A 17542-nucleotide genomic window follows, 5' to 3' on the forward strand; every position below is an offset into this window, starting at 1 on the left:
TTTTCTCTTCTGCTCCCAAGTTTCTCCGTGTTTTTTTGTTCTTTTATTGTTCCTCAACCTTTTGCTCAGCGTTTACTGTGAGCCTACTCCGCTCGATAACTGTTTGTCTGCGTGCGTTCACTGCACAGAGCGTGCGTCTCTGTGAGCGCTCAGATTTGCCACATGCTGTGCTGTACTTGAAAGAGTCCCTTCCTCTCTCTCCCTCTCTCTGCAGATCACTCCATCACCCTGGAAACTTGTAGGCAGGCTGTTTCGGAGCTTCACAACAGTCTGAGGAAAACCGCCATGCTCTACACTACGGTCAGTGAGTGTGTGTGTGAAAATGGAGATGTGAGGGTTAAGAGAGCCTGGAGGGAAAATATATCTTGAAGCGAGATAAGGAAGATAAAAGGCAAATAGACAGAGATAATTTCTCACATATTTCATGCCTGTTAATGCTGCCACTCTAATTTCCTTTTATTGTTATAATCTCATATAGAGATAGATATTACTGTTGATATATATATATATATAATGTATTTTTAAATCCTTCATCACACTATGCACTTTTTGTTGTAGCTATTTTATGGATGTTGCTCTTTGCAAATCTCGTCCGTGGGGAAATAGCTTTACTTTATTACAGAGCTGAAATAATCTGTTAATGGATTAGGCGATCAACAGAAAATTGTTCTGCAACTATTTTTGAAGACTCATTAATTCTTTGAGTTGTTTTTTAATAAAAATGACAAACATTTTCTGGTTCTAGTTCCTCAAATGTGAAATGTACTGCTTGCCTTTGTCTTTTATGATAATCAACTGAATATTTTGGGGACATTGACTGTTAGTGGGACAAAACAAACAATCTAAACTGGATTAATTTCCCTAGCCAGAGCTTCATAGTTATTCACCATGGCCCTATCTGACCTGGCGATAGAGAGTTCCAAGATATCATGTCATACAATAGGGTAACCCATTATTAATATTGAGTGTATATGGGGGCTTCCACTTCTGTATTAGCATTTTCTTTGCAGCTGTAAAACCTAAAACCAACAGTCTTGTCTGAGAAAGTTTCAGAGATAATGAAGACTCATCATTTAGGAGTGAAACTGTACATGGTATGTCGTTATGTCGATCTATACAAATCAGTGTAAAAAAGGGAAAATACTCAGAAAACAGTCAAAATTTAGCTCAATTTATTGTTAAGTATTTTAAACATTGTCCCAAAAAATACTGTGTTAAGAGCCCCGCGGGGAGGACTGCTGTCTGATGGCTCTGTAGCCCCCACTAGTGGCGGTTCACTGCATGACAGTTTAGCCACCTTGTACATGAATAAAACACCAATTGGTTTAACCGACTAATATCTCTGGTGCTGACTAGCGAGGGGGCGGCGTTTAATCGCTTAGACGACTAATCGCGCGCCTCCCTAATGTGTTTACATGTACTGATGTATCTGTTTATGTTGTATATGGATATGTGTAGGCACATGTATACATACATGCAGTGCTTGTGTACGAGTGGTACATTCATCAGTGATAGTCCTGAGTAAGATGGTCTTTTTACCTCCGCCAACGAGGTTATGTTTTTGCCGGCGTTGGTCTGTTTGTTTGTTTGTCTGCAAAATAACTCAAAAGTTCTGAACGGATTTTGATGAAATTCTCAGGGAAGGTTGATAATGGGACAAGGAACAGATGATAAAATTCTGGTGGTGATCAGTTGAAACAAAGTGGATAAAATAATAAAATGGCGGGAAATCCGAGCTGCTTGGCGGAGGTCTGCGCTCTCCGAGTGCTTTTCTAGTTTTGTGTCTTGATTCATCCTCTGGTCATGCTTATTTTGGCATGTTTTTTTTATGTCACTCAAACGATTTGGACATCACAGGTCATCATAAGCCAGCCAGCCAGCCAGGGCGGGGAGGGGAGAGTTAGTGTTAGAGAGACAATAGGTTAATTTTCCTTTGGAGTTTCAATACCTTTAAGATTTGTAAAGCATAATGAGATACAGTTATGTATATATGATTTATTATTAATACTTTACAGAGTAACTAAATAAAAATGTAATCACAAAAAAGGGAAAAAATCAGCAGAATAATCTGTCATCATCATCTTAACCCGAGTTAAGGTCTTTAGACTGCTTGTTTTGTCCCACTAACAGTCAGTGTCCCCAGAATATTTAGTTGATTATCATAAAGGACAAAGACAAGCAGTGCATTTTCACATTTGGGGAAGTAGAACCAGAAAATGTTTATCATTTTTATTAAAAAACAACTCAAAGAATAAATGAGTTTTAAAAAATAGTTGCATAACAATTTTCTGTTGATCGCCTAATCCATTAATGGACTCATTGTTTCGGCTCTAATAGAAAGTAAAACTATTTCCCCACAGATGAGATTTGCAAAGAGCAACATTTATAGAATAACATTAACTAAGACAAGACAGTGCATTAAAGGATGCAGGATTTAAGAAATACATTATATATATCAATGGTAATATCTATCCAAATATGCGATTATAAGAGGAAATTAGAGTGGCAGCATTAACAGGCATGAAATATGTGAGAAATTAGGTGATGTCTTCTTTTGTCCAACTAACAGCCTAAAACCCAAAGATACTCAAGCTACAATCATATCAGGAACCAACAGGAGCTTGAGCAGATAATCTGCCTCATGTACTACTGTAAGAATATGGCGACAGTGAATATGACAAGTTATTTTTTTTAACTTAGTTACGAACTGTAGTTTTAATTCTTTAATCTAGAAAATAACTGATAATAAAAACAATCATTAGTTGAGACCCTGCTTGAGTTTTTTTTAGCATTTTCTTATGTCAGTAACGTGCTTCAGAGCACACATGGAGTTTTATCTATAATCTGATGGAAAGATCAAACAGAGAAAGACACAGACCGACAGACTCACTCACTCGCTGCCTGTCTGTTTTCCATATGTACTCATTAAAACCAGGTGCTACAGAGCGGCCAGCAGCCCAGTGAAGATCAACAAGAAATGAGGAGCATCCTGTGCGAGGCTCTGTTCACGGTCAAGGCTGAGCTGGACTCTCTGCCTCACCCCACCTCGCAGTGCGAAGGGCACCGAGTGGACCAAGGGGTCAAAGGTGAAGGAGAGAAGGCCCTGGCTCTGCTGGAGCAGTATGCTGAGCTGCTGCTGAAGTCTGTGGAGAGGAAACTGGACACCAAGATGTAAGGAGATGGACTGAAGTTTGCCATGTGGTAGGAGCCAGACGTATGCACACACAGCAGCACTGTGAATTGTTATTTGTACAGAGATCTTTAGGAACTTTATTTGTGGACTGAATGTAGATGAGATGTTATTATATGTGCAGGAGCTGAAAGAAATGAATCCTGAGTATTATGCACTGAAAAAAGTAAAAAGGTTGCCTTATTTTTGAAGTTGCCATAGCGCTTCTTTTCTACTTTTTAAAATCAAATTTCATAAACGTAATGAATCACAATTGTTACAAAGGGAGACACCAGAAGGACAAAAATTATGAAATTACATAAAGAGCACAGGGGACCAAAAAATTCATCCTGTGGTACTGGGCAGTGTTTAAGTGATTGTGTTAACGATGGTTATGTTTTGGTACAGGTTAAAACGTCAGAAGCCCCGTTAGCATCCCCCAGAAGCTGCAGGGTTCATTATTTTATTCCAAAATAAAAATGTTAAAGGACAGAATAAACAATTTTCTGTATGACCAGCAGTGAAACTCAAAATTCATCCTTAAGGCTTTTGCACAGAGTCAGTTTTTTTCGTCCAAAATTGTCACACCCCTACAAATAAATACAACCTCATGTTGTGTTAATCACGTTTGCACACTGAATCTGAAACTTTCGTCTGTCATTAAGAATTTCAGCACAGGTACAATTTTCTGTACTTTTCGGGTCTGTCAGAAGCCTTTAGAGACGTTTGACCAAGACTCGGTGAAGAATCATTTCATAACTTTCAGCAGGTCAGATAGTAATATTCAGGTGGATGATGATGAAAAGGAAGATGTTGAGGACAGAGAGTGAGGACAGCTCCGCCCCTTCGTGCAGCTGTGGTGCCAAATGAAAGACAGGGAGGGAGTGATGAAAGCCAGATAGGTAACTCCAGTGGAGAGAGGCACAGGAGGAAATTTTCACAACAAATAAAACAATGAAACGCATCAGAATCAGTGTGCAGGGTTTAACAGATTAAAAAAACTGACTCAGTGTGCAGAGGCCTTTAGAGTGGCGTTACAGCAAATAACATGGCTGTTAAAATCCAAAAGCTTTATGCTGTTTGGTGATATTAATCTGCACAGCCGTTTCCATGGAAATGTGTCAGTGTTTCTTGCATGAAACACTCATGTTCTGGCCAGCTGATGACATGGTTTAGGTTCATAAAGGTGACCAAAAATGTAATGAATGAAGGGGTTCATCCTCTGGGGAACAGGAACATGTAAATCTTTAGCATCTTTAGGGCTGATCTGCTTCTGTTGGGAACTACCTAGAGATGGACATGTTAAGGTATGTTTAAGTGGGAGGTCAGAGGAAGTTAAGTTAAAGTGTGAGGATAGAAGTGGTGTTGAGAGTTGAGGTAAGTGTCAGATGATGGACATGGGAGGATGTTTTGTTGAGGGTGTGTAATTCATATTTTTGTATCAGTGGTGTCTCCCTAATCTCAGAGTACTGTAGCAATGACACATTCCTTTATGTAGATCATAACTAGTCAGTCAGTTTATGTTCTTTATGTTTTTATAGTGTTGATTTTAATTTTTGTATTACTCTGAAAGAATTTTCAAACTGTTTTCTGTAAACAAATAAACAGTGAAAACAATGGACCAGATTTCTGACTGATCATTTTATTTAAGAATTACTACAGTTAACAGAATCCTAATGGACATATATAATAGACCTTGTTGTTTTTTTGCCAATATTAGCACGTGTTTAATTCTCAGTTAGTAGCAGTTGAGTAATATAGAAAATATTGTACACAATAAATACAGTAACAGTAGCATCTAGATATAGGAAAAGAAAGCTGTGTGCGTATTAAAGGTCCAGTGTGTAGGATTTAGGGGGGTTGCAGTCTGCACCCTCAGCCACTAGATGCCACTGAATCCTACACACTGGACCTTTAAATTGTTAGCTATATGGTAGAAGCATATAATAGAATGAGCTCAGCTCGTTATAATTAATATTACATCACAAATGAACACTTATATGTTGATCTTTAAGCATGATAAATTCTACAATTTTAGTTCCTGTAAAATGTGGCCTATAGATGGTGTGTTTATGTGCACATTTCTATTTGTTTACATTTCTGCACATGCATTTACAACACACTGATACATGTCTGTGTCCTTAATGTGTTGATTTATGTATTGTGTGAGTGTTAGCGTGCTTCCTATGGCAGTGTCTCCACATTGACGCAGGTGAGGACGACATCATGCAGGATGTTGATTCTGTCGATCTGGTTGAGCTCTCTGATTCGGTGTCGGAACTCGAACAGCGGTATGTTGTTCACCGCCACCCTGAACGCCTCGTGGGTGCACAGGATCTTCATCTGGAACAGAGCAGAAAAGGAAGGATGTACTACTTTCATCTGGACTGTGGAGCAGCTCACATGCAGCGCACATTTAGAAAGAAAAACAAGAATCATGTATCATGATTTCATTTAGGAAAAATCATTTTATGGGGCCAAATCTTCTAACTGGAAGAAAAAATATGTTTTATGTAATTAGGATTATTTAATGCCAGAGAATTAAACTTAACTAACTGAAGAATTGAAACTAAAACTGAAGGAAAAGTCTAAGAGCCCTGGTTTTATTGCTGCCAGTAGACATGGACACAGAGACAGAATTAGCTCCTCAGATTAGTAACCTATTGGCGATGCCTGTAAAGCGCAATTGTTATTGATGTTATTGAGCAACACGAGACCCCCACTGACCTCCAGGAGTCTCCCTGCAGTGCAGCAGTACTCTTATCTAGGGCCAGCTTGCACAAACGACTTTCCAACCCTTTCCATCTTTTCCAAACGTTAGCCTGACGTTAACCATGAGAGAGTGACCTGGAGTCAGTTAAAGGCACCATGTGGAACATATTGGGAAATTCACACCACAGACAAATGAGAGCATATTAAAATGATTAGTGGCGTCTGTTTATGTCTTTTATTTGTGTTGTAAAAAAGCAGAAGCGGGTTAGTGGAAGCAGACACTTTGCTTCAGGTGAACATCTGTCTCCAAATGAATGTGGTAATGATTTATTGACATTAACATGCAACACACAGCAGCCTTAAACACAGCTTTTTAATCTACTGGTTCCTCTCTCTTACGCTCACCTCAAATGGGCTCCCTTGAGCGAAAGGGAAGGGTCCCTTCAGATCCCTCTCTTCTTGGCCCCAGCGCTCGCCCAGTTTGTGGTTACGCACCAACGACTGTTTGCCCCCCTCACTGAAGCGGGGGTTGATGTGGAGGGCGATGTCGTTGCCTCTCAGGAAGTTCACTGTGAACCTGTGGATGACTAAAGCTGGTCAGACTGTCACTGAAACTGTCTGTACAATTTATCTGTCCTCCATTAACTGGAAATGGAAAATGGAAACTACAGACTATGGTTTACGTGCACTGTAGACTTGTGATGGACGTTAAATGGAATTTTCTATCAATCTATACTGAATATAGTACACACTGGTTATGTATATGAAAGTGACGTGATATTACATGCATAACCAAACTGATTTTATTATTATAATTTTAATTTTTCCTTATTTTATATGTGATTATTTTACTGTTTGTATAAAACTTAAAAATAATCAATGAAAACAATGTTAAAAAAAGATTTGTATATTCTGTATGAATGTTAAAATTAATATTATGAACTTAAATAAGTATTTCACCACTGGAAATATGGTCTTCTTATAAACCTTGTCTGTCAATGCAGTTAAACAACGCCAACACTTTTGAAATTGGTCCAGAGAAAACAAAGAAAAGAGCTCTGGTATTTGTTCATCCTCAAGAGGCAGAAAACCTACAACTACCAGAATGCACAGCGCCGCACAGACGCCCGTTGGTGCGTGACGTACTGCGGATTCGCCATTTTACCACAGGAAACAAACAACATGGCGGGCGACCGGTAACAAACGACCTCGAATTACAGCTAAACGGTAAGCTAAAATACGTTTCTACAAATATTTTTGTGATAAAACGGGAACGCAGTAACAGAAACTTGGTTTATATTTCATTAGCACTGCCTAGTTTTACTGTTTGATCTCATTTTCTTCAACCTACGAAACATGAAACAAAATGGCGCCCACTTCCTGGTTACAAGTTTTTGTACTACCACCAAATAGAGTGATAAAATATGTTTCTGTAGACATTTTAGGCGAGAAATTGGCAGTACAGGAACAGAATATTGGTTTATATTTGTTCAGCACTGCCTAGTTTTACAGTTTTATCTGTTTGGTCTCAGTTTGAGATACAGAGAATGAAGGGCAGGTGTCTCTTTAGCCACATATAAACTCTTTGGGTGCGTTCAGGGTCACATACTTTCTCTTTTAACTTTAGTCTGTACTGCAGCTGTCCCTACAAAGTACCTACTGTTGTATACAGTATTCACACATACGACTTCATAACATTATGCGCTGAGCTTTGACCCTCTCTTTCATATGTCCTTTATTTTGGAGATAAAACAAAATGCCTTCACTGAGCTCCCCAGAGACAGAGATCAACCCTTTGCTGTTGTTATTTTTCACTACATTGTAGATTCTAACATATTCCTGATGGTAAAATTACATCTGCATTGTTCTGTCATTGTTATTTAATTGCCCTTTTGTTGTTGGTTATATTTATGATTATTTTGTTCAGTTAATTAATATTCCTATAGTAACTATACGACTAGTCACCAGTTACTTTAATGTTGTCATCCCTCATTGCTGCTTCAGTCAGCTGTCATTGAGCTGTCAAGCTGTCATCTGTTTGCATCTCAGTTAGTCAGAGGATTGCGGGTCAGAAAAGCATGTTGACTTGCATACTGCAAAACGCGACCGGATGTAGTATAGGATTGCAACGGTATGAAATTTTCATGTTTAGATAACCATCTCAGAAAATATCATGGTTTTGCAGCAACATGATATTGCAGAATTATTATTATTATAATTATTATAGGCCTATTATTAACATTCAGAATGATCCTTAAAGGAATTATACGGCAGGGCTAGTTTTTGGGTTACCTATAACATCGGTACCTCATCCGTATCAGCCAATATTGGCTTTGAAATGAACTATCAGAATCGGCCAACATGCTTTTTCTTAATTTGCACAATGAGTGGATATTACATTCATTGAAAAGTATTGTATTTCATGTCTCCATCTGCTGGTGGGTCATCATGATTACAGTGCATTATAATACATGCATAATATGATATTAATTCCTCTAGAGAGGAGACTTGATGATCACTAAAAATAGGAAGGGAAAGGCAGGGAAGTGGATGTATCAATATCGGTATCACTTATTGGTCAAATGAGTTGTTACATAAATACATATTAAGTATCGACCGAGTTATTTTTGGTAACAAACGTTTAGCCTAATTAGTACTATAATTAAAAGTTAAAACCATTTTTTAATGGATGTGTAAAAAGTCTCCCTTTTGAAAATAACTTAAATAAAGGTGAGATTTTCTGTCCATTTCTTTTTTCAATAACACAGATAAGAAAATGTACACATTACGATAACCATCAATTTCAATACAACAATATGCTTTGAGACTGGTACCGTTGCAACCCTAATGTAGTAGGGTGTTTTTGGCATACTGCATTTGACATACTATCAATTGTCACATACTCATTTTTTTCCCTGTCTTACTAAATAGTATAGTAGTATGGGTATTGGAATGCACAGTTTGTGTCCATGGTGGAGGGCAGATGAAAATCAGACAACTATAGCAACTAAATTATATATGTAGATACAGTACAGGCCAAAAGTTTGGACACACCTTCTCATTCAATGCGTTTTCTTTATTTTCATGACTATTTACATTGTAGATTCTCACTGAAGGCATCAAAACTATGAATGAACACATGTGGAGTTATGTACTTAACAAAAAAAGGTGAAATAACTGAAAACATGTTTTATATTCTAGTTTCTTCAAAATAGCCACCCTTTGCTCTGATTACTGCTTTGCACTCTCTTGGCATTCTCTCCATGAGCTTCAAGAGGTAGTCACCTGAAATGGTTTCCACTTCACAGGTGTGCCTTATCAGGGTTAATTAGTGGAATTTCTTGCTTTATCAATGGGGTTGGGACCATCAGTTGTGTTGTGCAGAAGTCAGGTTAATACACAGCCGACAGCCCTATTGGACAACTGTTAAAATTCATATTATGGCAAGAACCAATCAGCTAACTAAAGAAAAACGAGTGGCCATCATTACTTTAAGAAATGAAGGTCAGTCAGTCCGGAAAATTGCAAAAACTTTAAATGTGTCCCCAAGTGGAGTCGCAAAAACCATCAAGCGCTACAACGAAACTGGCACACATGAGGACCGACCCAGGAAAGGAAGACCAAGAGTCACCTCTGCTTCTGAGGATAAGTTCATCCGAGTCACCAGCCTCAGAAATCGCAAGTTAACAGCAGCTCAGATCAGAGACCAGATGAATGCCACACAGAGTTCTAGCAGCAGACCCATCTCTAGAACAACTGTTAAGAGGAGACTGCGCGAATCAGGCCTTCATGGTCAAATAGCTGCTAGGAAACCACTGCTAAGGAGAGGCAACAAGCAGAAGAGATTTGTTTGGGCCAAGAAACACAAGGAATGGACATTAGACCAGTGGAAATCTGTGCTTTGGTCTGATGAGTCCAAATTTGAGATCTTTGGTTCCAACCGCCGTGTCTTTGTGAGACGCAGAAAAGGTGAACGGATGGATTCCACATGCCTGGTTCCCACTGTGAAGCATGGAGGAGGAGGTGTGATGGTGTGGGGGTGTTTTGCTGGTGACACTGTTGGGGATTTATTCAAAATTGAAGGCACACTGAACCAGCATGGCTACCACAGCATCCTGCAGCGACATGCCATCCCATCCGGTTTGCGTTTAGTTGGACCATCATTTATTTTTCAACAGGACAATGACCCCAAACACACCTCCAGGCTGTGTAAGGGCTATTTGACCAAGAAGGAGAGTGATGGAGTGCTGCGGCAGATGACCTGGCCTCCACAGTCACCGGACCTGAACCCAATGGAGATGGTTTGGGGTGAGCTGGACCGCAGAGTGAAGGCAAATGGGCCAACAAGTGCTAAACACCTCTGGGAACTCCTTCAAGACTGTTGGAAAACCATTTCAGGTGACTACCTCTTGAAGCTCATGGAGAGAATGCCAAGAGTGTGCAAAGCAGTAATCAGAGCAAAGGGTGGCTATTTTGAAGAAACTAGAATATAAAACATGTTTTCAGTTATTTCACCTTTTTTTGTTAAGTACATAACTCCACATGTGTTCATTCATAGTTTTGATGCCTTCAGTGAGAATCTACAATGTAAATAGTCATGAAAATAAAGAAAACGCATTGAATGAGAAGGTGTGTCCAAACCTCTGGCCTGTACTGTATATTTTATATGTTCCTTGATGAAAATGCAGAAGTACAATCTGTAGTTTGAGTAACAGCACTAGAGCCAGCAAAACATTTTGCATCTGAGAGATGAGCAGGGAGATCTGTGCCCTGGTTTACCACAGTTCATTTACACTTACTATTCACATAACTATGACACAAAACTGGTTGAAAATCAGCAAATTATCCCTTTAAGAGAATACGAAAAAGAGTATATAGGAGAAAGAATGATTCAGAGAGAGATCTAAGTTCATGTAATGAAGCTTACATCTTAGCATTAGGTTTGACATGGCCCAGGATGGTCATCATCATCTTGTCATAGACCCCTCGGGCCAGGTTCAAGTTGTATGGCACGCTCTGAACAGCAAGAGAGAGAAAGAATAACATTAAAACAGCCTGAATTAAAAAAGAATCAGGTGGTCAAACATATCCATCAGTGCTGTGGCTTCTATCATCATCCATGTCTTTTTGTCCTTCCTGTACATTAACAAAGAATACTCTAAGATGCATGTAAGTCACATTCTTTGACTCACGAGAGGTCCAGATGTGGGTGGAAGCCAGTGTGGAGGCATGATAGATGGATGCTGTCCAGGCCATCCTGACTGTCCTGGGTTATAAGGCCAACCAGGGTGGGCAGGCCACCCTGGTACACTTGGGTGGATGCTGGCAGCAGGAGCAGGAGCAGGGACTGGGGCTGGAGTTAAAGTTGGAGCTGGAACTTGAACAGGGACTTGAGCAGGAACTTGAGTTTGAATTGGAGCTGGTGGTTGGGGAGTCTGGTATTGGGGAGGCTGGTACTGAGGAGGCTGGTACTGGGTGCCTTGCCAGCAAGGCTGGCAGGGCTGCCCTGGAGCCTGACCTGGAACTTGAGCCTGAGCTGGAGCTGGGAATATAGTTGTGGTAGATGCAGTGGCTGGTGTTCCAGCTTGAGCCGGGGCTGGAAATGAGATCGGTGCAGGGACAGAGACTGAAGCTGGCTGAGTCCCAGGCCAGCAGGGTGTGTTTGGCTGGCCAGTCCAGCACGGTGCAGGCTGGGTGGGCTGTCCTAGCTGTCCTGGCCATGCAGGGAACCCGGCTCCAGACTGTGGCAGGCTCGGCCAAAGGCTGTTAGCCTGTGGGGCAGAACCAGAGGACGGGCAGCTGCCACACAGAGCGTCAGAGTGCTGAGAGGGAGGAAGAGAGGGGGAGGATGGAGAGGGGTCAGGGTTAGGGTCAGGGTCAGGGTCAGGGGCCAGGACGGAGTAATGAGGAAGAGAGAGGGTGGAAAGGATGGAGGACACCAACTTGCAGTTGCAAACATGGCCGTTTGACATAAGCAAAGATTCAAGCATCTCTATTTAGATGGAAAATGTGTAGAAAAATAGTTGCAGTGATGTCATTCTTACCAGTGTGGAGATCTGAGAATTTGATGAGGTACTTACATCCATGCTGCCTGCCAAAACAAGATCACTAGTATTTATTCATTATCTTTAAAATGTTTTGTATCACAAACAAATACCAGAGGACTTTACAGACACAGAAAACGAAACCAAAATAGATCTCAGTCTGTAATCAGAAAGGAAACTAGAAATAACATGCTATGGAAACTAACAGCCTACGTAAAAAAAAACGGCAACAAAAAAATAATTAATTTCCTTTTACATCTACGGAGCACGCACTGCAGTCTGACTGAGCTTTAATGAGCTGCACAGAGAGGAAATAGTTCTCTAGGTGACCACCAGAGGACTCTACAGCTTTTTCTAGATGTCAAAGTATCAGCAAACAGTGCTCCGCATGATTGTCTGTCTCCATGTATTGTTAACTGCAGCTCATTGGATGCCACGGGATGCACTAACTAATTGAATGATGACCACAGTGAGCATCCTGAGTCATGCAGAAACATAATGGCATATTGATTCAGGGTTATATCAATGACTTATGTGCACTTAGAGAGGAATGTGTACTAACAATGCTTCTTTGGTGTCCAGGTCAGACCACAAATATATAGTTGTGCTTGTGACTGCAAATTCAATAACAGTTACAGAATGATCTGACTATCCAGTCCTGCTATTTCATTCTTAATGTTTGTTATTATTACCTAGGAAACATAAGTCAAGACAGGAAATGTAATTCTGGCCTATTGTAGGTGTTTTAACGTCAAAAATATTATTTGTTATTCAAGTGTATTAATGCAATAGATTGAATCACATATAATTAGAATGCATATATTTTTGTTATTTAAGTTTTTTATTGAAGTTTTTCTGTTTTAAGAACATCAACACAAAAAACAAACACATATCCACATTGCATGGATAAAGGTGCCTTCCTGTCTTTTACATTTCCAGCACATTATTTTCCAGTAAACCCAAAATAATATTGAATCATGAAGTATTTTGCAGCGTGTAGATTTTCCCCAAGCTTCTCTTGCAAAATTTGCCTGTACTGGAGATTATCTTTGCTCAAGAATCCGTATCGATGTTCAAATTTAAATCCCTCTGCCAGATGAGTCTGAGGTTCTTGCAGTTGCCATATATTGTGTTAGCTGTTATCTTATAAAAGATGGAAGCTAAATTATTATTCTTATGTAATCTGAAGTAGTACTCTATCTTATTATCTTCCTCAGGAATGCATATATTTTTGTAATTATTTGCAGTTAATAAATAAAATGAAAACAAATGAAAAAATATAAAGAAAAAAATACTATGCCCAAAAAGGCCACCATATTGGCAAATTTAATCATTATTATAAATAAGCTTAACATATTGCCATTATTATTACTAGGCCGTTGCTTGACTGCTGTGAGTACAATCAGTGTCAAACACTGTACCGTCTCTCTATTTTATTACTTTCAAATGTATTAAAAGGTGGAAAACTAGATTGTATTATGAGTGTTATATAAAAAAAGGCTTTATCACTGTCGACTGTTATAGTTAGGGATGCACGATATTGGATTTTTTGCTGCTATCTGGTATGCCGATTCCAATGATGATGTACCAATATTATTAACTTGGCTGATTCTGATAACGTGCCAATATTATCTTGCATCCCTAGTTATAGCTTTTGTAAAGTTTTAGTATGTGATAAAAAGAAAAGGTCATAAAAAATCATGGTATAGTACCTAGTAAAAATGTCATAGTGTGTGCACTTTTGTTGCACAGCCCTGAATTGAATACTGGCGTCTTAAAATGGCACTCAATCACCAAAACTCAAAGAATCTAAATTTTGTTTCAAAATTCTTTGAAATGGTCTGATTAGCTGTTTCCAAATATTTCTTCTGGAGGGAATTCCCCTCTTGCTGAAAATGGTCCCGCTCCCTGCAGGGTTGGAAATTAGCACTGTTGTAGCATAAACAAGACTTAAAATAAGAGAGGCTTAGACATGGAGTTGCACATTTGAGCGTTAACTCATGAGAAAGCCAAAGACTCGGTACATCGTGGCAATTTATAGCGTCTGACAATCAAGCAGTATCAGTTGACTTATCTACAGCTTTCCAATACTTATTAAAAGGTGTTTCCTGTCACTAGGCGACTGCTCTGCTGTTATTCAGACAACCAGCCCTGAGAACAATTGCTTCTCTTCACATAACCAAATTTGACCAGAATCATGCCAGCTCATTTAGCTCAAGTCACGTCAGGATAATAAGTTTATGTCAGGTCACGTACAATATAGCACCAGTCACCAGCCAAATGCTGGTAAGATATGCAAGTGGCTGCTAGATGTGTTTCACTCACCCGCTTAAAAAACAATGGTAGGATAAAAAAGTTAATTTCCAGCCACGCCCCCCAGTGTTAGATAGGTGATTACGGCCCTGTTACCAATCAACCAACAGCAATCAAACTGATATACCACATCTAAACATATTACAATTAATTATATTGTTACAAATAAAGAGTGAAACGATCAAGTCGTCTTTTGTGTCATGATAAAACAGAATAATAAGAGTTGTAACGGAGTCAATCTTATTTCAGCTGAAAGGTCAAACCTCCGACACCTGGAGTGTCCTTCATTTATCTGTCAAAGAATTACAGATGCAGTCGCATAATGAAGATAAAACTAGGAAGAGGGAGAACAGAGAGGCCTGCGGCTTATTGATAACTTTTATGAGAACAGGAAAAAAGCAAGGCTCTCATGCACAGATGAAATGTGCTCAAGGACACACTGAAGTGAAAACAGCACGATATTACATGTCTATGCATGGCAAAGATAAATTTTGTCCCTATACTCACATTTAGATTAAATGTTGCGACCTATTTCTTTAGAACACTGTTGCGCTGTACACACCTTTCACTCTACAGCAGGACACTAGCCTGGCACTCTTTTCCCAGTTCCTAATAAATCTTCTACTATTGGATGCATAGAAATATAATATACATTTTGCATAAACTGCCACAGATAAGATTAAGACTACAAGTTACCTTTTCTTGTCTTTAATCCTCAGGTGCACTCAGGAGCAGGCTGCAGGCCGTGGTGTCGTATAACTGAATCAGTCAGCTTGTAGACCAGCACATAGAAACACTCTTATATAGCCACAGGTCCTTTCACCACTTGGCCACTCCTCACCTCATCACCACATTCAGAAACAAATACCACAGCCTCACATGTCACATACGTAAATGAAACATATATGTTGGTGATAAAGTTTTAAATATGGAGCTGTATTGTTTGGTTCATTTTATCGTGATTGTCTTTTGTCGTACTGCATTCAAAACACTTTATTTGTACCTGTGGGGCAATTTGCAGCTGCACATAGAGTAGGTTACACAATACTGGAAATTTAAAACGTGTAAAAATGCAGAAAAACTGCACACATGTAAATCCAAAAATAAGCCGTGCAAATAATGATAATGACAATGAAGATGATAATATTAGTGCAAAGTACACTGTGCACATTATTATAATGATAATATGAGAATGAAAATGATCATATAGTGCAAAAAAGAGTAAAATTGAAAAAGAAAAAAGTTATGATGGTCTTATAAACTAAAACTGGAAAAGAGTGTTTGAGTAAATACTTAAATTCTTGTTTGGAAACATCATCAAAACACTGAAATGTACAAGCAATGTAAAAATGTTGTATTCTCCACCAGTTGACATTCCCCTCCCCTACCTACACTCTATTCACGGACAGCACAATGACATGTTTTAGTCCTGATGTGTCTGCTCCCCTGTTTGGCGGTCATGGGACTGTGTAACACTCATGCCATATCTGCACACAGAGTGACGCAATTACAGCAGATAGACAAAGAAGTCAGGACTCTGTTTTCTGTATGTTCCAGTGACTCATGCACTGACAGCTGAGAGGTCAGACGTTACTGCTCAGGTCACCCTCAGTGTTAAGTCACTGCGTTGGGTTCAGTTTTCAATACAGGTGTCCATACTTAAGACTGAATATTTCCCTCTGGATGATGGATGTTGATTATGTTTTGAGCTAAGTTTTGAGCTAAATGTCTCACCTCTTCCAGTGTTGTGGTGTTTATTCTACCATAAACATTAAACAGGAGAGATGTCATGTTAAGACTCAGCCAAATAAATCTTCACATAATCATCCAATGAATCTCTGTAGCAACGCCTTCAACAGTGACAACATAACACACAACATATGTGGATTCACACAGTTGCACTGGTTGTCCTCACACCGTTATTAGATTAGTAATCATCTGAGCTGAAAAATGTCAGAAATTGCAGAACTGCTTAGAATGCAGCGACTTAATCCTCCGAGAATTCAGCGCCTGACGTTTATCCAGGGTCTTTAATTTTAAACTCTATCTGGAGATGGAGAGTAAAAACCTCCTTTTGTATAGTGTACAGTGTATACAGCTCACTGTAACTCTTGCAGCAAAGCTTGACCCTTTCATTTTATGGAAGTAGCCACTTAGGGTTACAAATAACGGTATCACACACAAGTGCAACTTTTGGCTGCGATGTAGGCAGTGAGTAGAAATAACAGAGTAAAAATACCATCATATAGTCTTTAGGGATGTGTATCCTTTGGACTTTATTGATACTGACACTTATCAATACTCTTTTTAATAGTACTCTCTATAGTATAGTGCAAAAAATAAAAGCATGATATGAAAAGATTTATTTTACTTTTACTTTTATGCAGAAATAAATTAAAGGGCAACTACAGTGTTGTGCGAAACAGGCTGTATCACTGTAATTGAATCACTCAGTGCATTTGTACACTGTCAGTTTATGCACCGTCAAGTGCTTGTATTTGCCTCTGATACACTCAGATTGTTATTATAAGTGTCTGACAACTTTATGGAAAGGATCCCTGTGGAGATAGATCTGTGTGTTAAAGAGTAATATTATTTTTGTTTAACCAGAAACAGCCCTGAAATTTCCATCACCAAACCCACCAGACCCCATTTGAATTAACAGTAATTTTAGTGTGAATAAAGGCAGCATATTTTCACATCTAACTGAGTGAATTGGGGTTTATTTCAACCAAATCAAAACTGGTGATGTTGAAACAGTGGAAAGACAAACCAAGATGTTTTTTGTACATTTTATTTTGTTTCTCTTGACGTTGAATGCAGTGTGTTTTATGATGATAAAATGACCTTTTATTTAAATGGAGTCTGGTAGGTTTGGTGACAGCGATTTCAGGGCTGTTTATAATTAAACAAAAATGATCTTACTCTTTAACTATAAGGTCTGTCTCTGTAGGGATAATGTTGTCAGGCACTTATAATAACAATCTGAGCCCATCAGTGGTAAAAACAGACACTTTTAGAGGACGTAAATTGATGGTGCTCAATTGCCCCGCAGGGTTTACATTGCAGCCTGTTTTGTTTCTGCTAGCTGCAGCCCTCTTGCTCAGTACTGGACCAAATTCAAAACTAGTTGTTCCCATTAGTCCCTTAGAATAAAAAACATGGTAAAATTGTGTCTAGGTTGAAAAATACCAAAGTTGCCCTTTAAATTGTGTCCTGAGTTAACTGCATGTATGATGAGTACAGAGAAGATTTTGTCAACAAATCTGGTCTGGCTGTGAATATGCCATAATGATGCTTCACT

The 17542-nt window shown here is 39.1% G+C and overlaps 2 protein-coding genes across 5 annotated transcripts in view; one reads left to right on the forward strand and one right to left on the reverse strand.

Moving 5' to 3' along the window:
* The window catches only part of LOC125897266 (mitogen-activated protein kinase-binding protein 1-like), a 43481-nt gene extending 40306 nt beyond the window's left edge, over positions 1-3175 (forward strand). For both annotated transcript variants that reach the window (XM_049590464.1, XM_049590465.1), the window contains exons 32-33: positions 215-300; positions 2936-3175. In XM_049590464.1, the coding sequence (XP_049446421.1) occupies positions 215-300; positions 2936-3175 (326 nt within the window). The remainder of the gene's footprint in view (positions 1-214; positions 301-2935) is intronic.
* Positions 3176-4790: 1615 nt separating this feature from the next.
* Positions 4791-15038, reverse strand: LOC125897292 (galectin-3-like). 3 transcript variants are annotated; one of them, XM_049590519.1, is made up of 7 exons: positions 14935-15038; positions 11926-11972; positions 11074-11703; positions 10809-10897; positions 6287-6458; positions 5897-5991; positions 5437-5512 (listed from the first exon to the last, which is right to left on the reverse strand). In XM_049590519.1, exons 2-7 carry the CDS (start codon positions 11965-11967, stop codon positions 5509-5511), a joined length of 1032 nt encoding a protein of 343 aa, XP_049446476.1. In that variant the 5' UTR covers positions 11968-11972; positions 14935-15038; the 3' UTR covers positions 5437-5508. The 3 variants fall into 3 exon arrangements, with proteins under 3 accessions (XP_049446475.1, XP_049446474.1, XP_049446476.1); XM_049590518.1 differs by lacking the exon at positions 5897-5991 and having other exon boundaries at positions 4791-5512; XM_049590517.1 differs by lacking the exons at positions 5897-5991; positions 11926-11972; positions 14935-15038 and having other exon boundaries at positions 4791-5512; positions 11074-11898.
* Positions 15039-17542: the final 2504 nt, after the last annotated feature.

This window comes from Epinephelus fuscoguttatus, linkage group LG11, assembly GCF_011397635.1.
Source record: "Epinephelus fuscoguttatus linkage group LG11, E.fuscoguttatus.final_Chr_v1".
Taxonomy (NCBI): domain Eukaryota; kingdom Metazoa; phylum Chordata; class Actinopteri; order Perciformes; family Serranidae; genus Epinephelus; species Epinephelus fuscoguttatus.